At 50.6% G+C, this 23,392-nt stretch overlaps 3 protein-coding genes across 3 annotated transcripts; 2 read left to right on the forward strand and 1 right to left on the reverse strand.

The window, feature by feature from the left end:
* Window positions 1–3,266: 3,266 nt before the first annotated feature.
* UCRPA7_2877 (putative ubiquitin thioesterase protein) lies at window positions 3,267–4,370 on the forward strand (the record flags this gene model as incomplete). Its single annotated transcript, XM_007915415.1, has 5 exons — window positions 3,267–3,338; window positions 3,430–3,516; window positions 3,613–3,676; window positions 3,840–4,249; window positions 4,302–4,370. The coding sequence occupies 5 exons, from the start codon at window positions 3,267–3,269 to the stop codon at window positions 4,368–4,370; spliced, it is 702 nt and encodes a 233-aa protein (XP_007913606.1).
* A 1,610-nt stretch (window positions 4,371–5,980) lies between these two features.
* Window positions 5,981–7,051, reverse strand: UCRPA7_2878 (putative biotin lipoate a b protein ligase protein; the record flags this gene model as incomplete). Its single annotated transcript, XM_007915420.1, has 1 exon — window positions 5,981–7,051. One exon carries the CDS (start codon window positions 7,049–7,051, stop codon window positions 5,981–5,983), a length of 1,071 nt encoding a protein of 356 aa, XP_007913611.1.
* Window positions 7,052–15,650: 8,599 nt separating this feature from the next.
* Window positions 15,651–16,808, forward strand: UCRPA7_2879 (putative sir2 family protein; the record flags this gene model as incomplete). The annotated part of the gene is made up of 1 exon (XM_007915437.1): window positions 15,651–16,808. One exon carries the CDS (start codon window positions 15,651–15,653, stop codon window positions 16,806–16,808), a length of 1,158 nt encoding a protein of 385 aa, XP_007913628.1.
* Between the last annotated feature and the right edge of the window lie 6,584 nt (window positions 16,809–23,392).

A 23,392-nucleotide genomic window follows, 5' to 3' on the forward strand; every position in this document is an offset into this window, starting at 1 on the left:
CCCTACACCTCTGTTCCTGCCGTTCGAATGGGAAGACTGACTTGCTCCAAGTTTGGAACGTACCAACATTAAAATGCTAGCTCGGGTTACCTTAACGATATGCTTGGCGATTACAGCCACGGAATCCTCTCTTGCGTTAAATCTTTCTTTTTCTTTCTTCTTCATCGATCTTGACAAGTAATCACGAGCATGTATGGTACAGGTCGTACCACTACCCGACGACCCTCAGATGCCTTCCTGTGGAGGATCGACGGAGCTCTAGGACCTAAATGGGTTGCATCCACCCTGTCAGCTTCCCTGGTCCCATGCAGATCACACCGACATGCGAGCACAACCGCCAGGGGTCCCGTTGGCAGGAGGCTTTCTCGGACGCACAATGTGCATCGGCGCTTGGGTCTGGCAATACATAATAGATGTAAGCCAAAGGTATCACAATTTACACAATTTCCTGACAGAAAGGGTTTTTTACAGCTCTTAGTTTGTCAATTGACATATTTTTAATCCCCGTCCGTACATCGCAATGCCCAGACTTCGCATCTGCTCAGAGACCCTAGGTTCGCGCTGAAGTTCGACGTAGAGAACCGATAACAGCACTCAGACATGCGAGGTGCATGGAGCCAGACAGACATATCAATGCTAGGCTTCAGGCCCTCCCACATAGTGGCCACTGCTGCCATCCATCAATGAACGCACCTCATGTCCATACATGTCGCCTTTCGGGCTCCGTGTTTGCTCTTCTGTTGCTTGTCATGCTTGATGACTTCAGCTTCCCTGCCCTGGCTCCAGAGGAAACCCCTTCCCAGATCGACGGTTGGCGTTGCCGAAAAACTTGACTTAGCATGGAGTCTGAAATCAAACGCTACATCGGTCAGGCGGGGCAACAACATCTGATCAACTGCAATTCTTCGTCCTCCAACAGTCTGCCTTCCAGACCGGCCTGGCTTGAGCTCCCGACGTAGAATCTGGGATTCGGCCAGCCTGACGTGCTGCGACACCTATGGCCGACCAATTGAGGAACACAGCAAATACTACGCCTTAATATAATTTAAAGTACCCTTTCCCACAAAGCGAGGGTCGAAACACGGGAAGCGCAGCCAAATTTACCACCAGAGCTGTGCCCTGTGGTTACATACATCACCCAGGCACAGGCAATATTTAAAGGCTTTACCTAGGATCGTCCAAGCACGACCTTTACCTGGCTGGCCAACGGAATGAGACATTCCCCGATCGATCGACATCAATCACTGACAGGTTGGGAAGGCTGTCGAAGCCCGTGCGGTCTCCGTGTGCCTGTGTGCCAGTATATCCTACTGGCATTACTCAATTGCGAATCATCAAGGCACTGGCCGGTGACGACTGAGACAAAGATCAGGCACGCAAACCACGAATGTAGCGCCTAAAACGCTCGTATGAGGCGCACCGGAGAAAGCGTTTAGGCCAACAGCGGCATCCTTGTCTAGCTTCTGTCAATCTTCAACTCAAAATCCAGGTTGAGCACTGGCCATCCAGCATTCCTCCACTGAAGGAGAACCGCCTGTCCTGTCCTGGCCTGGTCTGGTTAATGCAAGTTCAAGGGCCGGCCCTTGCCATTGAATCTGGCCATCGGCCTCTTCCCACTGGCTGCCCGCTGTACCCCGTCCTTGCACCGTCTTACAGACCGTCAAGGGCCGAATCGCACCCACGGACGATTTCCCCAGCAGATCGTGCAGGAAATGCCCCAGCCAAGACTGCTACGGAGCTAAAACAAACGAGGGCGACCCCGGCAGCCAGCCAACCCGTGTAGAGGCCTGTCGTCTAGCGTACATTACGTCCTGTAGACTAGGTAAGTGACGGTACAGTGCAGTGCTGCAAGCGGCGTACAGGAGAGTGTCTACATGCTAGGTATGGGATTCATGTACTGTACGTATGCATATCAGTACACGGCCATTCAATGCCTTGCTTGTGAGATCCACTGGTGTGCTGGCACTGGTCATGATCTGGTCTGGTCTGGCCTCGCATCCGCTGGTCTTCCTCCCTGCTCCCTGCTCCCGCCGCGGGCCAGTGCGTCTTCGCCCAGCATCCACCCTGGGTCAATAGTGGTTGTGATCCTCTATAAGTCAGGTTCAAGGTGGTAACCTTTGGGTTAGGCTAGATTGTGCTGTGCTGTTTAGGTGCACCACACCTGTCGACCCTCATTTCCCCCACCCGTCTCCTCGTCCTCGTCCTCCTCACCATCCTCCCTCTTCCGCACACGCTCTCTGCTTTGCTCTGCATAGCACGGCTAACGGGCAAGCTGTTGGGCAACGGCACACCACCAACCAGTCAAAGAGAGGCCGTCTCCCAGATTGTCCTGGATTGCGTTTGCTTGCAAAGACTGCTCTCCTCTTCTTCCTCATCATTCCTCTCTTCAGTCCCCGCGACTCTGCTTGCCTCTTTCTCTCCTTCCTCCCCTTCGTAACACATACACGCACACGCACACGCACACACACACACATCACTGCGCTTCGGCCAGCTGGCATCGACTGTGGGTACTGGGTTTCGCTCGCTGTTGTCTGCTTGTCTGTCATCTGTCTGTTTGTATGTCTTCTGTCTGTGAGAGGCTGTCTTGAATCTATCAGTTTTTGTTTTTGTTAAGTCAAAGCCTCTGTGACTTCCTCCAGAGCCGTGTACTGCCGGATCAAAGATTCCGGCTGCGGATCGTGCAGCAGACACCTGGCTGGCCGTTCTACCTCGCACAGCTAACTCATAGACGTGCTGTGGCGATAGAAGAGCTCCCCGTTCATAGACAAGTCCTTTTGTTGTACGTTTTGCGTGTTGTTTCCGTACCCACCTGACTGACTTACCGAGCATCTCTCACCTTTACCCGTGCATTGCCGGACCGACTGAGCTGGCTGGCCTGATTCCCACTGCTCTGTTTGCTGACTTGAGGATTTGGACAGCTTGCTGGGGTCATGCGGCCCAATTGCGTATAAGAAATCTCGCTCACGGGTGCCCTTGTTTTTGCCTCCTTGTTCCATCTCCTCTATCCCCGTCCCTGCCCTGAGTTCACAGGCATGTTTCAGCCTCAGCCAACGCCATTTGCATTCGCAGCTTATGGGGTGCGAGAAGACATTCCGGATTACAGCTACCACGAGCAGGCGCCGCCGTTGGGCAGTGGGCCTTCGGTCGGAGGGGCAAGTGGGCCGCTGATTTTCACCACGCCAGCCTTCAGCAACAGCGGCTTGTCTTCTGGTTCCTCATCACTCTTCGATACCTCCAACCAACATTCCCCGCATTCAGCAGTCAAGATGGAGCCAAACACACAGGACGACCTGGCTGCACAGGAAGCTGCTGCGCGGGAGTATCGGCCAAAGCTTCAGGTGAGTGAAAAAGAAACTCCATCCTCGTGTCAAGTCCACACCAAGACACGCTTCTCCAAGCTTCTACTCGCGCTGACGCTCAGCTCACTAGGGTCCTCTCATTGGCGAGAAGATGCCTAGCCATGTCATCACTGAGGAGTATGCGAAGGCGGACCAGGTCTACGTTGCAAAAACAATTGTAAGTTACTGCTACTGCTACTGTTCCTGTTCATCTAAGCCTTGCGATCCGCATGTTCGAATTAAATTTGCTAATGCATCCTCCTTCGCGTTGCAGGCACTACCAGAGACGTATTCCTCCTATCGGCCAGTCCAGGGCGACGGCAACTGCGGCTGGAGAGGTAAGTTGTTCCCTGTCTTGAGCACCCAAATACCCCGCCATGTGACGACGGGAATCACCTCGCCCAAGCTGCACTCGTAAACCCCACAGCTTCATAGTGATATCACTACGTCTTCAGCTCATTCTGGCTGGTTATTGAAGATACGCTGACACACTCATCACAGCGATTGGCTATGGCTACTTCGAAACTCTCATCCAGCAGGGCGATGTAGCCCTCGTGCAGAGCGAGCTACAGCGGCTCACAGCATTGAACCAATATCTCAGTTCAGTTGGAGGCTATGATGATATGGTATACGAGCCCATGTCAGAAGAGACTATAGAACTTCTGGGTGATATTGCCGCCAACATGGTGGATCCTCTGACAGCCATGAGTATCCTCACAAATAAGTTCAATGACCCAAATTCGGCAAACTCGATCATATACCACCTGCGGCTACTTGCAGCTTCTTGGTTGAGAGAAAACGCTGAGACTTACGAGGCTTTCACGGCGGCCGAAGGTGGTATTCAGCCATACTGCAACGATGTGCTTGAACGCGTTGACCGCGAGATCGAGCACTTGGGAATTGTGTCTCTTGTGAACATCTTGTTGAAGCCGGTGGGATTCGTCCTTGAGATCGCCTACCTAGATCGCAGCCCTGGTAGCCAAGTCAACACCTATCGATTTCCCGAAGAGGCGAACAATCAAGATCCTATGACTTTGGGACCGATGATCTACCTTCTCTTCCGTCCTGATCACTACGATATCCTTTATCGCCGCCCACTGTCGTCTGTTGATATACAGGTGAATCGTGTCTCTTTTTCCCAGAGGCACGGAATGAGTACTGGGGGCCTAGATACTTATCCATCCGTGGACCTGAGCCCCCTTGCTATGCTTCCCGGATTTGGTACCACAACCAATGGATTGTCGTCGTTGGCCCTGTCAGGCGGATCTCCTCTCGATTACACTCCAAGCCCAACATCACCTTGGTTTTCACAGCCTTACACGGATCCGACACCTCCTCCACCGCGCCAACACCAACCAGCTCCACCTCCGCCGTCACAGCAGCAGTCCACCACTACACCTACAACTCACACAATCCGTTTCAGCCCCTGGAATTTTGGAAACTTTGAGGCAACTGAACCTAGCACGCCTTGGCAGGAGCCAACCTTTCAGACTAACACCTTCAGAAACTCACACTTTAATACCGCTCACTTCAACAACCCGAACTTCCAACCGGAGGAGTACAAGCCAGGCGCAGATGATGGGTATGAAAGAACTGATGGCAGAAGTGGCCGTAAGAGAAGCCATGGCAAGGCGAGTACGCATTCAGGGGATGATTGGTAGATTCACAGAGCCAGTGCGAGAGGGAAAAACAGATATGAGTGAAGAGACCCGAGTATCGCCAAGGATTGGCTTCGATGCGAGACTAGGAAGTTATAATAAGGAGGCCATTCGGACCAATCATCAGCATGCTTAAAGACGAGTTTGTGTGGCATGTGGCATGCGTTGTCGATGCATTTGCGGAAGGATGAGAAATGTCCGAGAGACCACAGCATCTCGGTTGGGAGGAATGAAGACCCAGCTGATTCAGATTGGACCTGCATCTTTTTCTGTGCGCCCAAAAAAGAGAGCCCTGAAGACGAGAGCCTTAAAAGTCTATCGCATAAACGGGATGGTAGACATCGGTGGCATTTCTGCTTTTCGAATACAACTTGGCTAGCTGTGCCCAAGAAGACAAGGAGACTAAGGAGGGAAGGGAACCCCTGTGCTGCATATCATCTTATCCGACGAATATTTGAATCACCCGGAGACCGGGTAATGAGATCGGGTCAAAGTGAAGATCGGAAGATTTTGATGCTTGCTTCATTTTTCCAGCGCCCAGACCCGCATGAGGCTGAGCTACAAGGACCAGGGGGCTCAGTCATCGCATTCATCACGGACCGAATCGATTTGGTCCTACCTCAGAGGCTTTTGCTTTTCTGGAGGAAAGTCAGGAATAACTGCGATCAATATCCGCTACAGCCTCATAGCACCGGCGTTCTGTTTGTCTAAGCACATCATTATTTATTGTTAATGCGCAATGGGATAATAGCTTCTCGACATTTTTTTGAGATTGATTGCTTGGAACGCTCCGGATATCTGGTATCTAATTGAAAATTATATATTGGTATGGGGTTCCTCTCGGACCCAACACGAACACACTTTGCTGTCCGTCCTAAATCTATGATGTCTTGTACAAGTTCATGACGCCGTGAGTCCCGGGTATATCATGCAACACCCACTCCTCCTCCTTCCTACAGGTTGAGCTTCGTATTCAGTACAGTCCTACAGCGCTTCCTCCGCGGAAGCAACGTAGCCAGCTGCCCCCTGATCCTTGGCCTTCGCAAGCAGACTCTCGACACCGGCCTCATCGATCTCATCGACCCCTTCCACGCCCAGGGCCCTAGCCAGCTCAGCAGCCCAGGCGGACGCCACAGTGCCGGCGTTCAGGCCCGCGGTTCCGCTTCCGCTTTCAACAACGCCCCCAACAGCCGCACCACGTCCAGCACCACGACCAGCGCCGCGGCCATCCTTCAGCGCCGCCTGCGTCTCGGCCGCAACGCACGTTACACCCTTGCCCGCGAGGCCGCACGCCACGAACCGCGCCCATGGGTTCGTGGATTCCTCATCGCTCTCTTGGCGAGCATGGCCGCCGTCCTCGTCGGTGACTGGCGCGCTTGTCGCACTGCCGTCGCTGGGGACAGGACTGACGACACCCCGCGTCGTGGGCATGGAGAGGTTGATCGCCGTGCCGAGAGCGCTGACGTGCCGCCGGAGATGCACGCCCAGGGCGGCGATCTTGCGCGTCTCCTGCTCCTCCTCCTCTTGCGCCTCGGCCCCAGAGAACACCGAGCGCACCCACACGCCCGGGTCCTCGGTGGTGAAGGCGCGCAAGCCCCATAGCCGCGCCAGCACCGCGATCGTGGTCGTCTCCAGCAGCCGCGAGTAGCACCGCACCGAGAACTGCCGGTGCCGCGGCGACTTGAGGTCCAGCACCGGCCACAGGACGACCTGCCCGGGCCCGTGGTAGGTGGTCAGCCCGCCGCGCGGGGAGGCGAGCACCGCGGGCTCGAAGACGTGCTGCCCGTTTGGGCTGGTGATGCGCAGGGGCGCCTTGAGGCGCGCGAGCTCAGCGCTGCTGAGGGCTGCTTCGGCCTGCCGCCTGCCGAGCGTGAATGTGGGCTGCGGCGTGAATGAGATGACCGCTGGCTGAAGTTGTGAAATGGTGCCATTGTCTTTGGCGTCGAGGAATTGTCGCCGAAGCAGCTCCTGCAGCGCCGAGGCGGAGGCATATGTTGGGAAGATGCCGCGCCCCGGGGCGGAGGGAAGGTGGATGTGCCGGAGGCGGAAAGCCATTATAATGGTCGATCAATGCGAGCCACCCTCAAATTTGAATGTGTGGTTGTAAAGCTGAAAATGCCATTGTGGACTGGTAAAAGACAATATTTCTTAATAGCCAACTCTCTGATCAGTGAAAGCTATGCATCTCGATAATAATTAAGGTGGTGAAAATGCTGTCACTAAATATTTCGGTACAGGTGGGTAGGCTTAGGTAGGTAAGTGCCTTATGTAATGCAGTGTGCTCTGATACAAAATCCACGGAGTCAACTTGAACTCTACTCCTGGCCGAGCTGTTGCACAATTCCTCTCTTTCAAACTTGCTCAGCGTGCCATATACTGCAAATTCTCAGATCTTACCCTAATTGAGTTTCTGTCTAACTCATCAATGCTCTGGCGAAGATGAACGGCTCTCTTCCTCACGCTCTCCCCACAGCGAATATCGCCAGATTAGTGACAATCATAAAGACAAAAGGCTCACCTGCGCAGCCTCTACATATAAAAATGCAAGATGCGAGCCCTGATAAATATGATTGGTGATTAGGGGCGGGGCAGAATTGCGATGCATGGGAGGTTTTGCCAATGTGCTGTCAATCACAAGGCTAGCTACTGTCATCACGCTCTAATGACATCTACCTAAGATGTACGACGTCTACTTGATGTAAACAAAAGTTACCTTTTCATGGGGCATAGATATAGATCTAGAGGCTTATCCAATGCATCCTATCCTGGATACCGGTATCTCGGTCGTTTATGAACCAAGTGACTGCGTGCCTGACCTGGAGTAAGTCCCAAAGACCTGAACTACAATTTACCATTCCAAGCTAACCGTTGTCTATAGCATTGTTTTCGTTCATGGTTTACAAGGCCATCCGTACAAGACATGGGCTTCGGATCCGGGTGCGCTCACAGGTGTCAAGACAGGACGGAAAAGGCTTTCACGCCAAGTTACCGACCTCTCGAAGAAGTTTCGGAAGACTTTCTCGAAGCCAGACTTGGTTGAGACTGACGCCTGGCCAGCTTTGGCGAAGACTGAAGAGGCGTGTATCATCAAGCAGTCATACTCATTCTGGCCAGCTGATCTGCTTCCTGAGCGATGCCCCGGAGCGCGTATTATGCTGTACGGATATGATTCTAAAGTCACAAAGTATATGAGCGAAGCCCCGAATCAAAATGGCGTTTACTCTCACGGGAAGGATCTCTTGTTCACACTAGGCAGGGAGAGAGAGCTCAATCGGCCATTAGTGCTTATAGCTCACAGCCTCGGGGGCATTGTTGTCAAGGAAGTACGCCAACCGTACTTTAAGGAAACATGGAAAGCCCACTACAACTTACTAACATTGTATGGCAGATGCTGGCTGGATCATCGACATCGACTGACCCTACTCTCAAAAATATTATCGACTACACCGCAGCAGTAGTGTTCTTTGCGACGCCCCATCGTGGTAGCCCAGGCCTTGCAGCATTTGGTGAATTTGCTCGCACGATTGTTAGTGGTCTCGGAATTAAGACAACGTCTGCGATTCTTGATACCCTTGGAATGAAAACGACAGACCTACAACGGTCTCAGGAAGCCTTTTCTGCCCTGTGGCAACAATACGATTTCAAAGTCAAAACTTTTCAAGAAGGTCTTGGAATGACTGGGGTGAACCTCGGTGTGCTTGGTAACAAAGCTGTTCCGGACTTTTCGTCAATCATTGGTGACCAACGTGAGCGTGCCGAAACTCTGCAAGCTAATCATAGAGATATCTGCCGTTTCACGGGGAACGACGATCCGAATTATCGCAAGGTTGCTGGGGAGCTTCAATCTATATACGAATCAATTACTCAAATCAAATTGAAAGACACACAACGATTGAGCATAATGCAGCGGACGATTCCAGTACCGAAAAGGCTTGAATTGAGATTTAGTGACGAGCTGAGTCCCAGGGATAACGCTTTCCTTCAGACTTTGTGGTTCCCGAGCATGAACATCCGTCGCCAGAATTTGGTGGCTCCAGCAAAGCATACGTGTTCCTGGTTATTCCATCACAAGGTGTATCGCGGCTGGTTGCATGGCCAAGACGGAGAACGGAGCAAGGGTCTCATCTGGCTGAAGGGCAAACCAGGAGCGGGAAAGTCAATTTTGATGAAGGAAGCTTTTCATCAAACTCTGATACAGCAAGCTGGGTCTAGCCATAATGCTGCAGCCTTTTATTTCAACCCAAAAGGCGACAATCTGGAACGGTCATCCGAAGGCCTTCTTCGATCACTATTGTACCAATTGTTGACTTGTAACCGAGAATTCCTCCGAGAACTGAGCATAACCTTCGAGGCTTCGGGGGACCAAGGGCCCCTCTGGTCCGAAGCGACTCTCCGTATTATTATTCGTGAGCTGCTTGTCCGACCATCGTCGAACCAGACAACCATCTTTATTGACGAACTCGACGCATGTCAAAATGGGTACAGAGAAGAAGTGTACTTCTGGCGGGAACTCACTGAGTCAGCTCATCTTGCGGGAGTTCATCTGAAAGTGTGTCTATCGAGCCGATATTTCCCAAATATCACGATTAGCGACTGCCCAGAAATTTTAGTTGATGTTCAGAATTATCATGATATCTGCCAATACGTGGTGCAGAAGTTTCACCTTACAATTGCAAAGCAGGAATCACGGTGGAATGAAGTAAAGGATAAAATCATTGAGAAATCGGATGGTGTCTTCCTTTGGGTGGTCATGATGGTGGATCGTTTGTTAGCTATGTGGGATGAGGGCAAAAACGTATCGGACTTACTGACGGAACTAGGGAGAGTGCCACAAAGCCTCGTAGCTTTGTTCACCCACACCTTGCAGGACATTGACTCGGATATGAGGGAGCAAGCCATTCGTTTCTTTCAATGGGTTGTTCTCGCGATCAAGCCACTTCGACTCCACGAATGGCATCACATCATGGCCTTCATCGAGATGCCAACCGCCTCATCTTTGCATGACTTAGAAGTGGCTGGCCACATCACTAAGGATGATCATGAGCTTGAAAGACGGATCAGATGGATGTCCAGAGGTTTGGTGGAAGTCAAAATTTGGAGAACCGTTGCAGAAGATGATGAGAACGACATGGCGTCGATATACGCTTTGGCTGGGTCATTGGACCTCGAATACGGCGGAAGCCGTATCGTTGGTGTTATACACGAGACCGTCCGGCAATTCTTTTTGGATGGCACCGGTTTTTGGGCCCTTGGACAAAGCATGAAAGTTGATCCCGTAGGCAACGGCCATCTCTCGATAATGGCTACGTGCCTGGACTATATTAGGATTGCTGAATTAGATGCACTAATTGAGGCACGAGCACATCTCTGGGCAATTAGGGACGACAACTCACAACATACGCTGTTGTCAAGCCAGTGCGCTTCAGCCGAAGATCAATCGCCTTCTTCTCGATCATCAATCGAAGTCATGAACCATAATGCGGCATCCATATTGGATGGGAGTTCGGGACACGGTTCGCTAGGTGGATCGCTAGAACTATCCCCGGCCGCTGGTGTGCTTAGATGGATAAGGACCAATCACTACGTTGCTGACTTGCTGTCAGTAGACAGACATCATCCTCTAGAGAACGAACAACAAGCGAGTTCTAAATCACTCATCTCGGACGACTTTCCACCACAAGTCTTGGAAGCACACCCGGCGCTTCTTTCCTATATCACTGCCTATCTATTTGTTCATGCTCGATTGGCGGAGGGGAGATGGGTACCAGCTACCTACATTATTCGTCGTATGTTGGAGAAGGAGACATGGATCCGTTGGGCCCTCCTCCGAGAGGATGTTCTCAAAGCAACAGATATTTTTCAATACGCTACTAGCCAAGGACTGAAGCGATGGAAGAAGCCCACTGACTCTGCAGAAACTGGTTTGGACACGCCACCGTTCTCGGCAAATGAACCTAAACACCCCGGGGAACTGGTCCTGGATATTCCGGTTCGGAACTATATTGAACATCTCAACACGGTAGCTAGCCAGCATCGTGAAAACAAACAGGTCAGGCCTTACACAGATGGGCAGTCGTCCCGCGTTGAGATCTGGGCTCCAAGACGTCGAGACAGTGTTGCAAGTTTTAGCTCCGCGGGAAGCCACAATGACTAGAAGAAAGAAACGGACAGGAAAATTGGCCGTACTCAAAAGGAATCAGATCTAGGCGATGAGTTTTGGGATTTAGTTGACAGCAAGTCGGGGTTGGAACATTGTCATACATCAATCATCAATCGAAGACTATTTATAAATGAAAACTAGAGTGTATTCATGTACCTTGGACCTACAGCGACATGGAACGAAATCGACTCAATGCATCAGGTGGACAAGAGTCTAAGCGCCTGTCTTCTCACACCTTTCGCATCGATTGTGAACCTTGCAATACCAGCAAATGGTATCAATCTCAGTGTTCGACGTGTTGCAATTACAACATCTCCACGCTCCGTACCACATATGTGTTCTCGGCCTGTTGATTTCAACGCCAAGCATCATGTATCCGACAAATGGTCTGTCACATCGTGCGGGCACGATAGGGGTTTTGGTGTACCTGCGGGTTAGATGCTTCTGTCGAAACTGCTGAACTTGTTCTTCTTCTACCTCAGATTCAAGAAAGTCAGTCTGGTCAACTGTACCGCTGTTTGCGGCTCTCAAAGACGCGGAGAGGAGTGAGACGTACCTGGGATCCGGAAGGCTAGCCCCTTCTCTTCCCTCACTAGTATGCCGTGACTTTTTGGCACAAGAGTTCACCATCTTGTCAAGTCTTTTTGATCCTGGCGGCTGAAATTTCTCGCTTCGCGTAGCAATGAAAAATTAACAATGCTTGTTGAGAGAAAATAGCAGCTAGAACAGGTCAAGACCAGACTGTCGCTGAGGTACAAATCATGTAGTGACCTCATGAGCACGTACGATGATACATATATATTTTTTCAATCAATATTTTTCTTTGTTACCTTGTAATTCTGTTCCCCCAGTAGTCCATCTCCGGCAACAGCACAACACGACAATGCATTGTCTTGGTCCAAGTTCAACCGAAATGAACAAAGGACTTGTTCCTGGGGTTCCAAGAAGATTGATAGGTTTTGTTACATTATATATTCAATCTCCACAAAATAGCGGACAATCAACCACTTTCCCTTAACAGTTCCTGCAGCATCGAGCAGAACAATTGTTTTGTAGGTCGTAAAACATTTGTTTCGAGAGATGCAACCTCGAACCTTTTCAATCCATCCGGATTGAGACAGTCTACCCTTATCATGGTCGAGAAGTCTTTCTTATCGACGTTGATGATCCACATCGAAGTCTGACCTACCCAGGTAGCGTCGGGCTGCACCACACACTGCTAAACGTCAAAACAAGGGGGCCGGGCCGCGCACCCTTATCTGCCGCATCCTGGATTTCTTCCCTTGGAGTTGGGGCGCTAGCAGAGTACTTACCGTTCAATAGGTTTTATGTATACTCTAAATATGTTTAGGTAATGAGAACCCCATGCTTGGTGTTCATAATTAAGTACTATACTAACTTACATACCTATTCATGACTGAGGGTATCACGACTTTGACTTCGTGGAGCTAGGAAGGAACCTCCGGCAGATAAGACCCGCCGCCGGCTTATCTTATATTTACTCTATTCGTGGCCGAAAAAACCAGTTACAAGGCAGTGTTATTCTGGCCAGCGAGGCCGTATAAATATGAGCTGAAACAAGCTGTCCCCCGGATGGTAGGACACCGAGTGATCAACCCATCAAGGATAGCAATTTGTCTCCTAGGTTCCTTCACCATGTTACATAGTCTTAGCGTCATCGGGACAGCGATCCTGGCTACAGCATTAATACCCACAGCAGCAGTAGCCTCAAGCTGCTCAAACTCACCCAAGGCTGACACCGTGAATGGCTCATATATCGGAGAATACTGGCCTAAGCTCCGCCAAGATATATTTCGAGGAATTCCATACGCTCAACCGCCGATTGGCCACCTCCGTTTCGCTGTACCCCAGTCTCTCAATACATCATGGACAGGGAGTCACGATGCAAAGGCGTTCTCGCCCAGCTGCGTTGGTGTTGGCTCTAACGCAGTAGGAGGAGGTACACTCGAAGTATCTGAAGACTGTTTGACGCTTAATGTTGTCCGACCAACTGGCGTAGGATCAAGTGACAGATTGCCTGTTTTAATCTGGATTCACGGAGGAGGCTTTTCCCAGGGGTCTAGTAGTATGGCAAACTACAATATGTCTTGGATCATTGATCAGTCAACGCGACTTGGAACTCCGATCATTGGCGTTAGCATCAATTACCGTCTTGGCGCCTTTGGCTGGCTCTGGAGCGAGGAACTGAAACGAGCTGGTGCCTCCAATCTTGGACTCAGGGACCAGCGAATGGCTTTTCAATGGGTTCAGGAGAATATCGCTGCATTTGGAGGTGATCCAGGAAAAGGTTTGTACAAGCATTGCTTGATCCATCGAGTAGTGCATTTAAGCTGATCTTACCCGTGATAGTCACAATCTCCGGAGAAAGCGCCGGCGGCGTTAGCGTAGGCCATCATTTGGTTGTCTATGGTGGCCGTAATGATAGTCTTTTCCGTGGTGCAGTCGCACAGAGCGGCACTCCAGCAACGTATAAGTACTACGAAACTGCAGATCAATGGCAGCCTTTCTTCGATGCAGTTGCCAATGCCACCAATTGTGGAAGTCCGTCCGACGGGAACAAACTGGATTGTCTGAAGAATGTACCAATAGCAGATCTCTGTGCGGCATTCATAGACCTGGCCCCCAACGAAAATCCATACACACCTTTCATCGATGGAGACATGATTACCAGCTCTACGACAACGAGCCTCAAGGAAGGGCGTTTCTTGAAGGTACCCTTCCTGGTTGGAACCAATTTCGATGAAGGTACCGCGTTTGCAACAAAGAATATCAACACTACAGAAGACTTTATTGCGAGCTTAAGTGAAACAACAACAGGCGGCACCAATATCTCAGAGGTTACTGGTCAAATCATAGCCGCTCTTTGGCCAGATGTGCCGGCATTGGGTATCCCAGCTACGTTGTCAGATCGCCCGTCACTTGACAGTGGCTATGGCGCGCAATGGAAGCGTTCAGCCGCGTATGCCGGTGATCAACAACTACACTCAAGCCGACGCTTGACATCACAGTCATGGGCACGCTATTCTCCAAATGCATCGCTCTATAGTTATCACTTCAATGTTGTGCCCATTGACGCGCGCCCTGAAGTTGCGGTCACACATGCTGTCGATATTCCCTTCTGGTTTAATAACTTGGATAAAATTGGGGTTCCTCAAGCCCCAGCTACATATGTGAAGACATCAGCCGTGATGGTGGCTATGTGGATCAGTTTTGTTAACTACTTGACGCCTAATATCAACGTTATGACCGATATTACCTGGCCCAAGTATATACTTGACAAGCCGCAAAATCTTGTTTTCGATGCCAACAAGACTGAAATGGTTTACATAGAGGATGATACATATCGTGCAGAGGCTATCAATTTTCTGATTGAGAATTACGAAGCTTATTGGGGTCGCTAAGTGACAAAAGCAGATAACTAGGGTAACGGTTGCGTGGACAAAGTTACAGCTATTGTTAGCAGTATTAGACTCAATAGAGCTTCAGTTTGACAACGTTTCACACGAATCCAACGCAACAGCTGAAACAGAGGCCTCAACAAAAGCATTTACATGATTACTAAAGCAGCGAGACCTGGGCAATATTCTTCCTTTGACTGAATCCTCTGAAGTGACACAGCATACATCTTCTCCAGATCCCTCGACTTAATTCTAGGCTATGTCAACTTGATCTCAGGTGAGACCGTATTTCGCTACCATGGATTGTCACAAGTTCAACTCCTTCGGGGTTTTATATATATTGGATGTTGATTCGTACATGTAGCGAAGTCACTAATGCTATTATTGAAAAAAAAAATTCCCCCATAGAAGATAATTATCGATATATACGGGCAAAGCACTGTTGAGATGTTGATTAGTTATCATAACAGACCACCATCCTATCCTGAATCCTACAGAATAGTGAGAGGAAGTCTCAAGAGGCTAGTTCTATATATAGGTGGAGGCTGGCTGGCGCTAGCTTGTGCCGAGCTGGCAAATGATGTAACCCACAATCTTTTTTTTGTCGCCGTTAGGTACCGTCGAAGATAGCTGCCTCTCTGCCTCTGCCCCGCTGTTAGCTACTTCTGCCTTGCACACCACAAACCTCAGATCACGGAATTTCTGCCTCAAGCCCCTCGCAAAGACCTATATAAGGCTTCTATTCCCTCTAGAGAACCATTGCCCTGAAGAATCGCTTCAAAATCCGTCAAAATAGGTCGACGACACCGACCCCGCCACCAACAGAAACCATCACGGCCTAGTCGATGGTCACCTAAGAAGATGGGCCAGGAATCCTCTACTCTCGTCGACGAGAGCACCCCTCCTCAAAGCCTCTCTGCCCGCAGTCTGCCGGCTGTCGCGGACCTCATCAAAAATGGCCGCGCGCGGCGGATAGTGGTAATGACCGGCGCCGGGCTCTCCACGGCAGCTGGAAGTAAGTGAAGCTCAGCCCGTGGTACTTGACGGACTTTCAATCGCAAAGGCGGCTGCTAACATGATGCTGCCACCCACAGTTCCCGATTTCCGTTCCCCAACGACCGGCCTATACGCCAATCTTGCTCGTCTGAATCTGCCATATGCAGAAGCAGTGTTCGACATTTCATACTTCCGACAGAAGCCTGAGCCTTTCTATGTGCTCGCCAAGGAGCTGTATCCAGGCAACTATGCCCCTACAATCTCTCATGTCTTCATCACGTTACTGGCCAACAAGGGTCTATTGTCGATGCTCTTCACGCAAAATATCGACTGTCTCGAGCGTGAGGCAGGTGTCCCCGATGAGCTGATTGTGGAGGCACACGGCAGTTTCGCAACACAGCGATGCATCGAGTGCAAGCGCACATTCCCGGACGACAAGATGAAGCAGTATGTTCTCAAGGGCGAAGTTCCGCATTGCCTGGATAAACAGTGCGATGGTCTGGTGAAGCCCGACATCGTCTTCTTCGGAGAGCAGCTTCCCGCATCCTTCTACAACAATAGATCAGTGCCTGCGATGGCAGACCTTGTACTTATCCTCGGCACGAGTCTGACCGTTCATCCTTTCGCAAGCCTACCAGAGCTCGTCCGGGATGGTGTTCCCCGAGTTCTCTTCAATATGGAGAGGGTCGGCAGCCTCGGTACCAAGAGTGATGACGTGCTTGTGCTGGGTGACTGTGATTCGGGAGTACGCAGACTCGCAGATGAGCTCGGCTGGAGGGATGAGCTTGAGGAATTGTGGCGAGTCACAGTCGGAGAGAAGGAGGCCGCCAAGCAACTGCAAAGCTCTAAGCAGCGCGAGGAGAAGCTTGAAGATGAGGTTTCGAGACTGGCAGACGAAGTGGAGAGTGGCCTTAAGCTGGCCAATGGCGATACCGATACCACACCTGAGGACAGCCACACCGAGAAGGAGTTTTGTCCTGCGACTCATGGGTCATCGAAAGCCTCTGAAATCATTAGTGAACAGTCAGAGACCAAGGCATCACCTGTTGTTGCCAAGGAGTTATCCAAGAGTGAAGCTACTTACAAGTCTCAACCAGAGGATGAAAAGAACACCATTCAAGAGACCAACGGTGTACAGACACCCCACACTACTGGGAAGAATTCTGAATTGGCCCCTGAGGTGAAGACCGAAAATGGAGAGGCATTCAATCCCGCGCTTCTGCCCAAGCTCGCCTAAGGACTGGAAGATATCTTTCCAGGTTGTGAGCATTATTGAAATCGAGGAGTTTATCAAGGTTGTGTTTAGAAGGTGCATTTCTTACTCCTTCCGGGATTCATATCATGTTTGGGCATTTGGCCGCGTTGGGAAGGCATACCATGGATACCATACGGCGTCAGTTGATTTATGATGAATTTTGTATGGATATCACAGTTAGATAATCAGCCATGGCATGACTTGGCTGTTGCTTCTTAGCAGGCTTAGAGTGTCAGTCAATTTGATATGTAGATTTCTAACATCGCAATGGTGGGCCTTGGTTACTTTCCAAATGTCTTACAGAAATCTCATATCCACAGCGAAGCACATCAAAGTAGCTCCTGCTTACCATAGCTTAAGTAAATTGATGTTTTCACACATAGTTCCTAAGTATCAAGACAAGATAAGGTACAACATGAGGCTCAACGAGCCTCAAGGCCTGTCGAACCTCCACCTAACTCGATCCGGAAAGCCCGGACGTCGCATATCCGCAAGACAAGTAAAGATACTGGAAGACGTCGTTGCAGGCCATCCCGGTTTTGAGTTAGCGGCCCCGCACTTGAAGTTCTCCTAGCTTCCCCAATCCCCAGCAGTCTGGAACCAATTCGTTAGTGGCGCGATGCGGGGAGATAGAACCACTCCGGGTCGCCCCCAGGGATGCAATTGCCCGACGGAAGATTTTTCCCCATAACAAACCAGCCCCTGACAACGTGAGACCTGGCTTTTCCTGTTCGCTCATTGTGGCTGTAGATCCTTGATTTCCCCGATGTTGTGGTAGGGCCTCTGTGGAGGTTCTCGAGGTCCGGAGTTGTACATAGACATGGACCGCGCCGATTTGGTGGAGAGGATGGAGGTTGAGGAGAGGGATCTGTCTCCACAGGTCGACGATGATGACCAGCAGCAGGAGCATGCACGGCCCAGAAAGAGAACCAGAAGGGCTTGTGATAAGTGCAGCATCTCTCGGACACGCTGCGATGGCGAATGTCCATGGTGAGTCTTCTTATGATCTGATATTCCAGTCTCCCGCCGCAACTTGGGCGCGTCGCGCTAACAGACTCGTCACTTCTGAATAGCCGTCGGTGTGAAGGTATGTAGCGGCTCTCTCGCTTTATCTCTTTAAGCCTTGGCTCCCACAACTCCAAAAATTCTAGATACGCATCATATAATGTCAAGGCACATGTTTTGGTGTTCCATGATGTGTTGTACTCACGTTCCTGAGCTGCTCCTTACTATCCGCTCCATTGTCGTGTGACGTCTCTTACACAGATCTAGACTATGGCTACACATGTCGCTATGAGCGAGAGATTAAGAAAAGGGGCCGCGTGCCCACGAACATGATCAACTCTTCCGCCCAATCAGAGGCAAGCCAGTCCGCCAACCAAGGGAACAAGGTCCATCAGCTTGGCCCAGCATCTCCTTCGCCGCCGCTGGTGTCTCCTGATGTACAGCTTCCTCGTCTTTCCTTCTCACAGCCTCAAGGGCGCCACAGAGACAGCGAGTCGTCTGCTTTCGGTCGTCCACGATTTAGTGATGAGAATAGCCCTACAGGGCCCGTGATCGGGCCACAACCGACTGGTGCGCCGTCAAACTCGGGCAACTACCTACCTTCTCCTGGATTCAACGGGAATCACACGAACCTACAACTTGCCTCCCTATTGGACCCAGTAGGAGAACCTCAAGTCATCCGGAGGCCACATGATAGCCCAGGACGTATGGCAACCATATCCCGCGCGAATGAAGAGGCCCTTGTGTCCGATGATAGTGTGGGCTATCCTTCTCCCGCCAATGGCATCCTAGGCCACCAAGCTTCGAACTCCCACGAAAGACAATCTTTCAGCAACAACCATGCTGTGAGGCCGACGGACCGTACTTCTTTCTCCACTTCAAATGGCCGTGAAGGCTCTATACCTGAGCTCCGGGGAGTGAATTCCCTGTACAAAGCACCATCTGCAGATTGTCGGTACAGATGCCTGGACCCAGTGCTGCCATACATAAGGGATATCATCCCGGCTTCTGTAGCTTGCGACCTTCTCGATGTTTACCTCACGGAGCCAGGCAGCTCGCTCTTCCGCTGTGCATCCCCCTATATTCTCACCCGATTGTTCAGGAGAAAATCTCTACTGCATCCAACCCAACCTCGGCCGACTACTCCTGCTCTCCTTGCCACTATGCTTTGGTGCTCAGCGCAAACAGCAGACATTGTCTTGTTGCACGTCCCAGGATCTCGATCTAAGATATGTAACGCGCTTTATGAGCTAGCAACCACATTGATCTCAGATAGAGACCCTGATCGTTGGAGAAGGATCCATGGTATGAACTTCGTAACAGCCTGCGTCTCGTATGTACTAACTTATGCTAGGTGGTCTTCGGATTGAGAGTGAACAGCCTCAACCTCACTTTGCTTACGCTTCAGCCCTTCCAAGCACCACGGAAACGAATGAGCCAGCCGGTGTCATTGATGATGTCCTGACTTTCATTCTTCTGTCCATTGCCGTATCCGGTGGTGACTTCAAGAGCGACTGCTTCAAGTGGTGGAGCAAGGCAATTCGGCTCGCAACGTCCTTGAAGCTGAATAGAGAAGATGAGCGTTGCTCGGCATCTGTCTCTCCTTGCGCTAATCCTCTGTGCTCTTGCCGGAGAGACCAAGACGGCACCTCAATCGCCAACTCCGAGGCTAGAGAGGAGAGGCGGCGTGTATTTTGGCTAATTTATTGCTTGGATCGTCATCTTGCTTTGTCTTTCAACGCTGTCCTCTGTATACCCGATTCATACTGTGAAATTTATGGTGAGACCTAACTCTAGGAGGATCTTGTTGTGCTGTAAGACTAATGTCGTGGCAGCCCCTTTACCCGAAGCCGTCTGGGAAAGCCTAGACACAATACCTCCAAAAGACCTCCCTGCCCGAGTACTAGGACCACCTACCACTATCACTGGCACAGGGTTTTTCGAATACTTTCTGCCGCTTATGGCCATTCTTGGAGACATTATTGAAGTCCACCACCGACGACAACATCCGCGTCTCGGTGGCCTGGATGACTCACACTCCGTGGTTGTTATTGGAGACCTTCTTGCGAATTGCGAAGCAAGCATAGAGAATTTACGTAGAGAGGCCGATATTGGAGACTACAGTAACGGACCGAGCATCAAAGATCTTGTCACCGGTCTGCCTCTGCAGACGACTCCGACCTCTACGCTGCCACCGCCGAGAAATCGGCCGCGAGATCGCTCCAGGCTGCAGCTCGTGATGGCTTACAGTACACATATCTTGCACGTGCTCCACGTTCTTCTCCACGGCAAATGGGATGCGATCAGCATGTTAGATGATGATGACGACTGGATCACCTCGACAAGGTTCAATGACTGCGCATCGCACGCTATTGCCGCATCACAGGCCGTGTCGAGCATTCTCAAGTTTGACCCCGAGCTTACGTTTATGCCGTACCTATTTGGCATTTACTTATTACATGGGAGCTTCATTCTACTGCTGTTCGCGGATAGGATGCCCCAGCTAGGTCCGAATCAATCCGTTGAGCAGGCGTGCGAGACGATTATCAGGGCGCACGAGGTCTGCGTAGTGACTCTCAGCACCGAGTTCCAGGTGTGCCACTACTTTTATGCAATTGAGAGAGACCCTGCTAACATGCATTGACCAGAAAAACTTCAGGAAAGTATTGCGATCGACTTTGTATAGTGTTCGAGGCTCTAGCCCTACGGAATGGGAGGAGCATAAGGCGCGAAGGAGAGCGCTGTCACTCTATCGCTGGACAAGGGGGGCAAAGGGCTTGGCATTGTGAAGTGAGAATATATATGCCTTGATTTGAGACGACCACTTTTTGAAATGTCTGGATATTCAATAGGAGGGCAAGATACACATATATTCGGAGCTTAGGTCCATGTGAATGTCACCATCAAGCGCTTGCTGCCGCTAGGAAATTTACCAATGTCAATGCTTCCCTCTTCAGAATGAGTGTAGAAGAAATGGTTGCTCTTGCTGGTCTGCATCCTGCTGTAGCTGTTAGAGAGGGAATTTTTTGAGTGCGCAATCATAGGAAGCTCGAGTCATATTGACAAGCAGTATCATATTTGCGAGCCGAGGTTTGGCCACTGTTGACTGCAATCAGCGGAACTGGAAACACTATCCTACTGAGCGTCGTCGAGATGTAAGAGCTTGCGCCATCAGCAATTGTTGATCTTTACCTATTATCTGCCTCAATACATACTATACTCCCCTTCACAATCACTTTAGGGGTGCCCAGGTACTCACCTCCGTCCCCAATTCTTCTGAGACATGGCTGTGTCACAAGATCGACCCGCATTTTCGATTCAAAGGAGGCGTTGTCGCCTGCGAAAAGTTCACTCGTGTCGATAGACTCCCTGTGGCGACAGGATTCAAGTTGGACATTTGCTCGCTGGGATCCCATCTCCAGTGTGAGCAGTCCAAAGCTTCGTACCATGCCGACTCATGAATATCCTTCTAACAGCTGGACACTGAATAAGGTGCCCTTCCCGTTCATAGAGGTCAGAGCTGAAAGAGTATATCTGAATCAAGGGCCTGAACCATGTTTTATCGATGTGGTCGACTTTGTCATATCAAGGACACCACAGAAAATGTTTTTGCCGAAGACACTCTATGCTACAGGTTAGATGCGACTTTGGTTGCCAAGCGCAATGGGACAGAATACGGTGCATCGCGGGTCGCAAAAAGTAATCAGCCGGTGATCAAGGTAAAAAAAGAGAGAAAGAGTGAACAGCATTGTCTACTTAATAACTTATCTATCTCAGAGTCTCTATGTCAGATTACCTAAAGCCGTTAGGTGTGCAGGTCTCACATAGCTAAGCACCTACCACAAATGGCTAAGCACGCCGCTGGGAATAAATCTTAGAACATGTCTTCAGCTCTTCTTCCAATCTAGGATCTGAAGTGTCTCGAAAGTTGGATTCAAGCTTCTAGCTCCTAGCTCTTACTTGATCTGAATCTTCAACCAACGATTTATTTTCCAGAGGTCCGGCACCTAACACTTATATTGCAAGTAAAATGGCGAACGAGTTCGAAGGCTTTCTGACCGAGCTCCCACCAATCCCCGACGAAGAGTTCTGCGTATATGGGACGGTATATTGATCTTTTCCGTGTCGTCAAATGGTCTCAGTCGCAGTTTTTAATCCTACCTTCAGGTTTATGCGTACCCAGAGCACGCTGACGCTCTAGAAGCCGTCTATGCGGAAACAACCAGGCTCTCGCAGTTTGAGACTGGAATAGTGTATTACTGCTTGGGAAGGGATCCTGATGATCCCAACATCTTCCATTTCTTTGAGAGGTATAAGGGACGGAAGGCATTTGATGAGCACAACTCACAGCCAATTGTTCAAAAGCTTCTGGCCGACAAGCTCTTCAGGGGAGTCAAGGCTAAGTTTGTCAAGCCGATTGCAGCAGCAAAAGAGCCGGCAAAGGAGGGAGGCATGTCGGACAGCTAAAGATGCCTCGATGTTCAATAAGAAATACCTAGATTGACAGGCGTTAACATAAGACTGTCTATTCTAAGTCTCATTTATTATACATTGTTCAGAGTGGGCTTCTGTTGTTACAAATCGTCATCCCGCGCTTGGTCTAGGTAGACACAGCGGTATTTCTGTGCCGGACAGTTTCGTGCTTTGCTGACAACTCTTCTGGCACAAGCTCTGACAAGGCCTCTTCGAGGTGATCGCCAAGAGTTACGTGGCTATCGTTCTCATATTCCTTGTATTCGCAGTGAGGTAAGCGCTCTGCCATGTACCTAATCATCCTCGCCGGTGCAAACGTATCCTTTGCTCCATGCCATATGTGGACCTTGTCATAAGTCACATCTTCGAACTTGAATCCCCAGTCGTCAGCGACAAGCAGTTGTGTCTCGTGCACAAAGCCCCGTGCGCCCTGCGCGAAACCCTCAAAGCCCATTCGGTATAGGCGTTCTCGCCGCTGGGCTATCGTCAGGTGTTCATCTTCCTCAACCTCGTCCTCTTCCTTGACGTCCTTTTTCTTGTCTAGGCTCTCGATCCATGCATCGACCCGTCGGGCTACTGGCCCGGTATTCGCGACCCATCTCGCCATCCCAACTACAACGTTGGTGACAACCCGGACTGCGGACGGCCAATATGTCACTGCTGTAGCAAGCATCCGTCGTGCGCGAGACATGTACTGCCTGCCCGCCACCCACGGCGGCCCACTGGCGAAGAGGCCAACGCCCGATAGCGTTTCTTGGGGTATTGCATGAGCACATGCCAGCGCGTAAGGGCCACCTCCAGATGCCCCTAAAACAACGAACTTAGACAGTTCTAGATGATGAGCGCAAGCCTGAACATCGGCAGGCCAATCTATGATCCGCCGCTGGGGTTGAAAGGTAGAGAGACCAAAGCCTGGCCGGTCAATAGCAATAATTCGTAGGCCTTTGCGGCGAGCTATTGCGTCGGTCCCACGAGCTTCGAGCCGCGACGTGGGGAAGCCGTGGAAATAGAATACTGGATAGCCATTGGGCAAACCGTACTCGGCGTAGCCCAGGACACGGCCGTCAGGGAGCACGAACGTTTGACTG

This window comes from Phaeoacremonium minimum, assembly GCF_000392275.1.
Source record: "Phaeoacremonium minimum UCRPA7 unplaced genomic scaffold PA7_03_scaffold_212, whole genome shotgun sequence".
Classification (NCBI taxonomy): Eukaryota; Fungi; Ascomycota; class Sordariomycetes; order Togniniales; family Togniniaceae; genus Phaeoacremonium; species Phaeoacremonium minimum.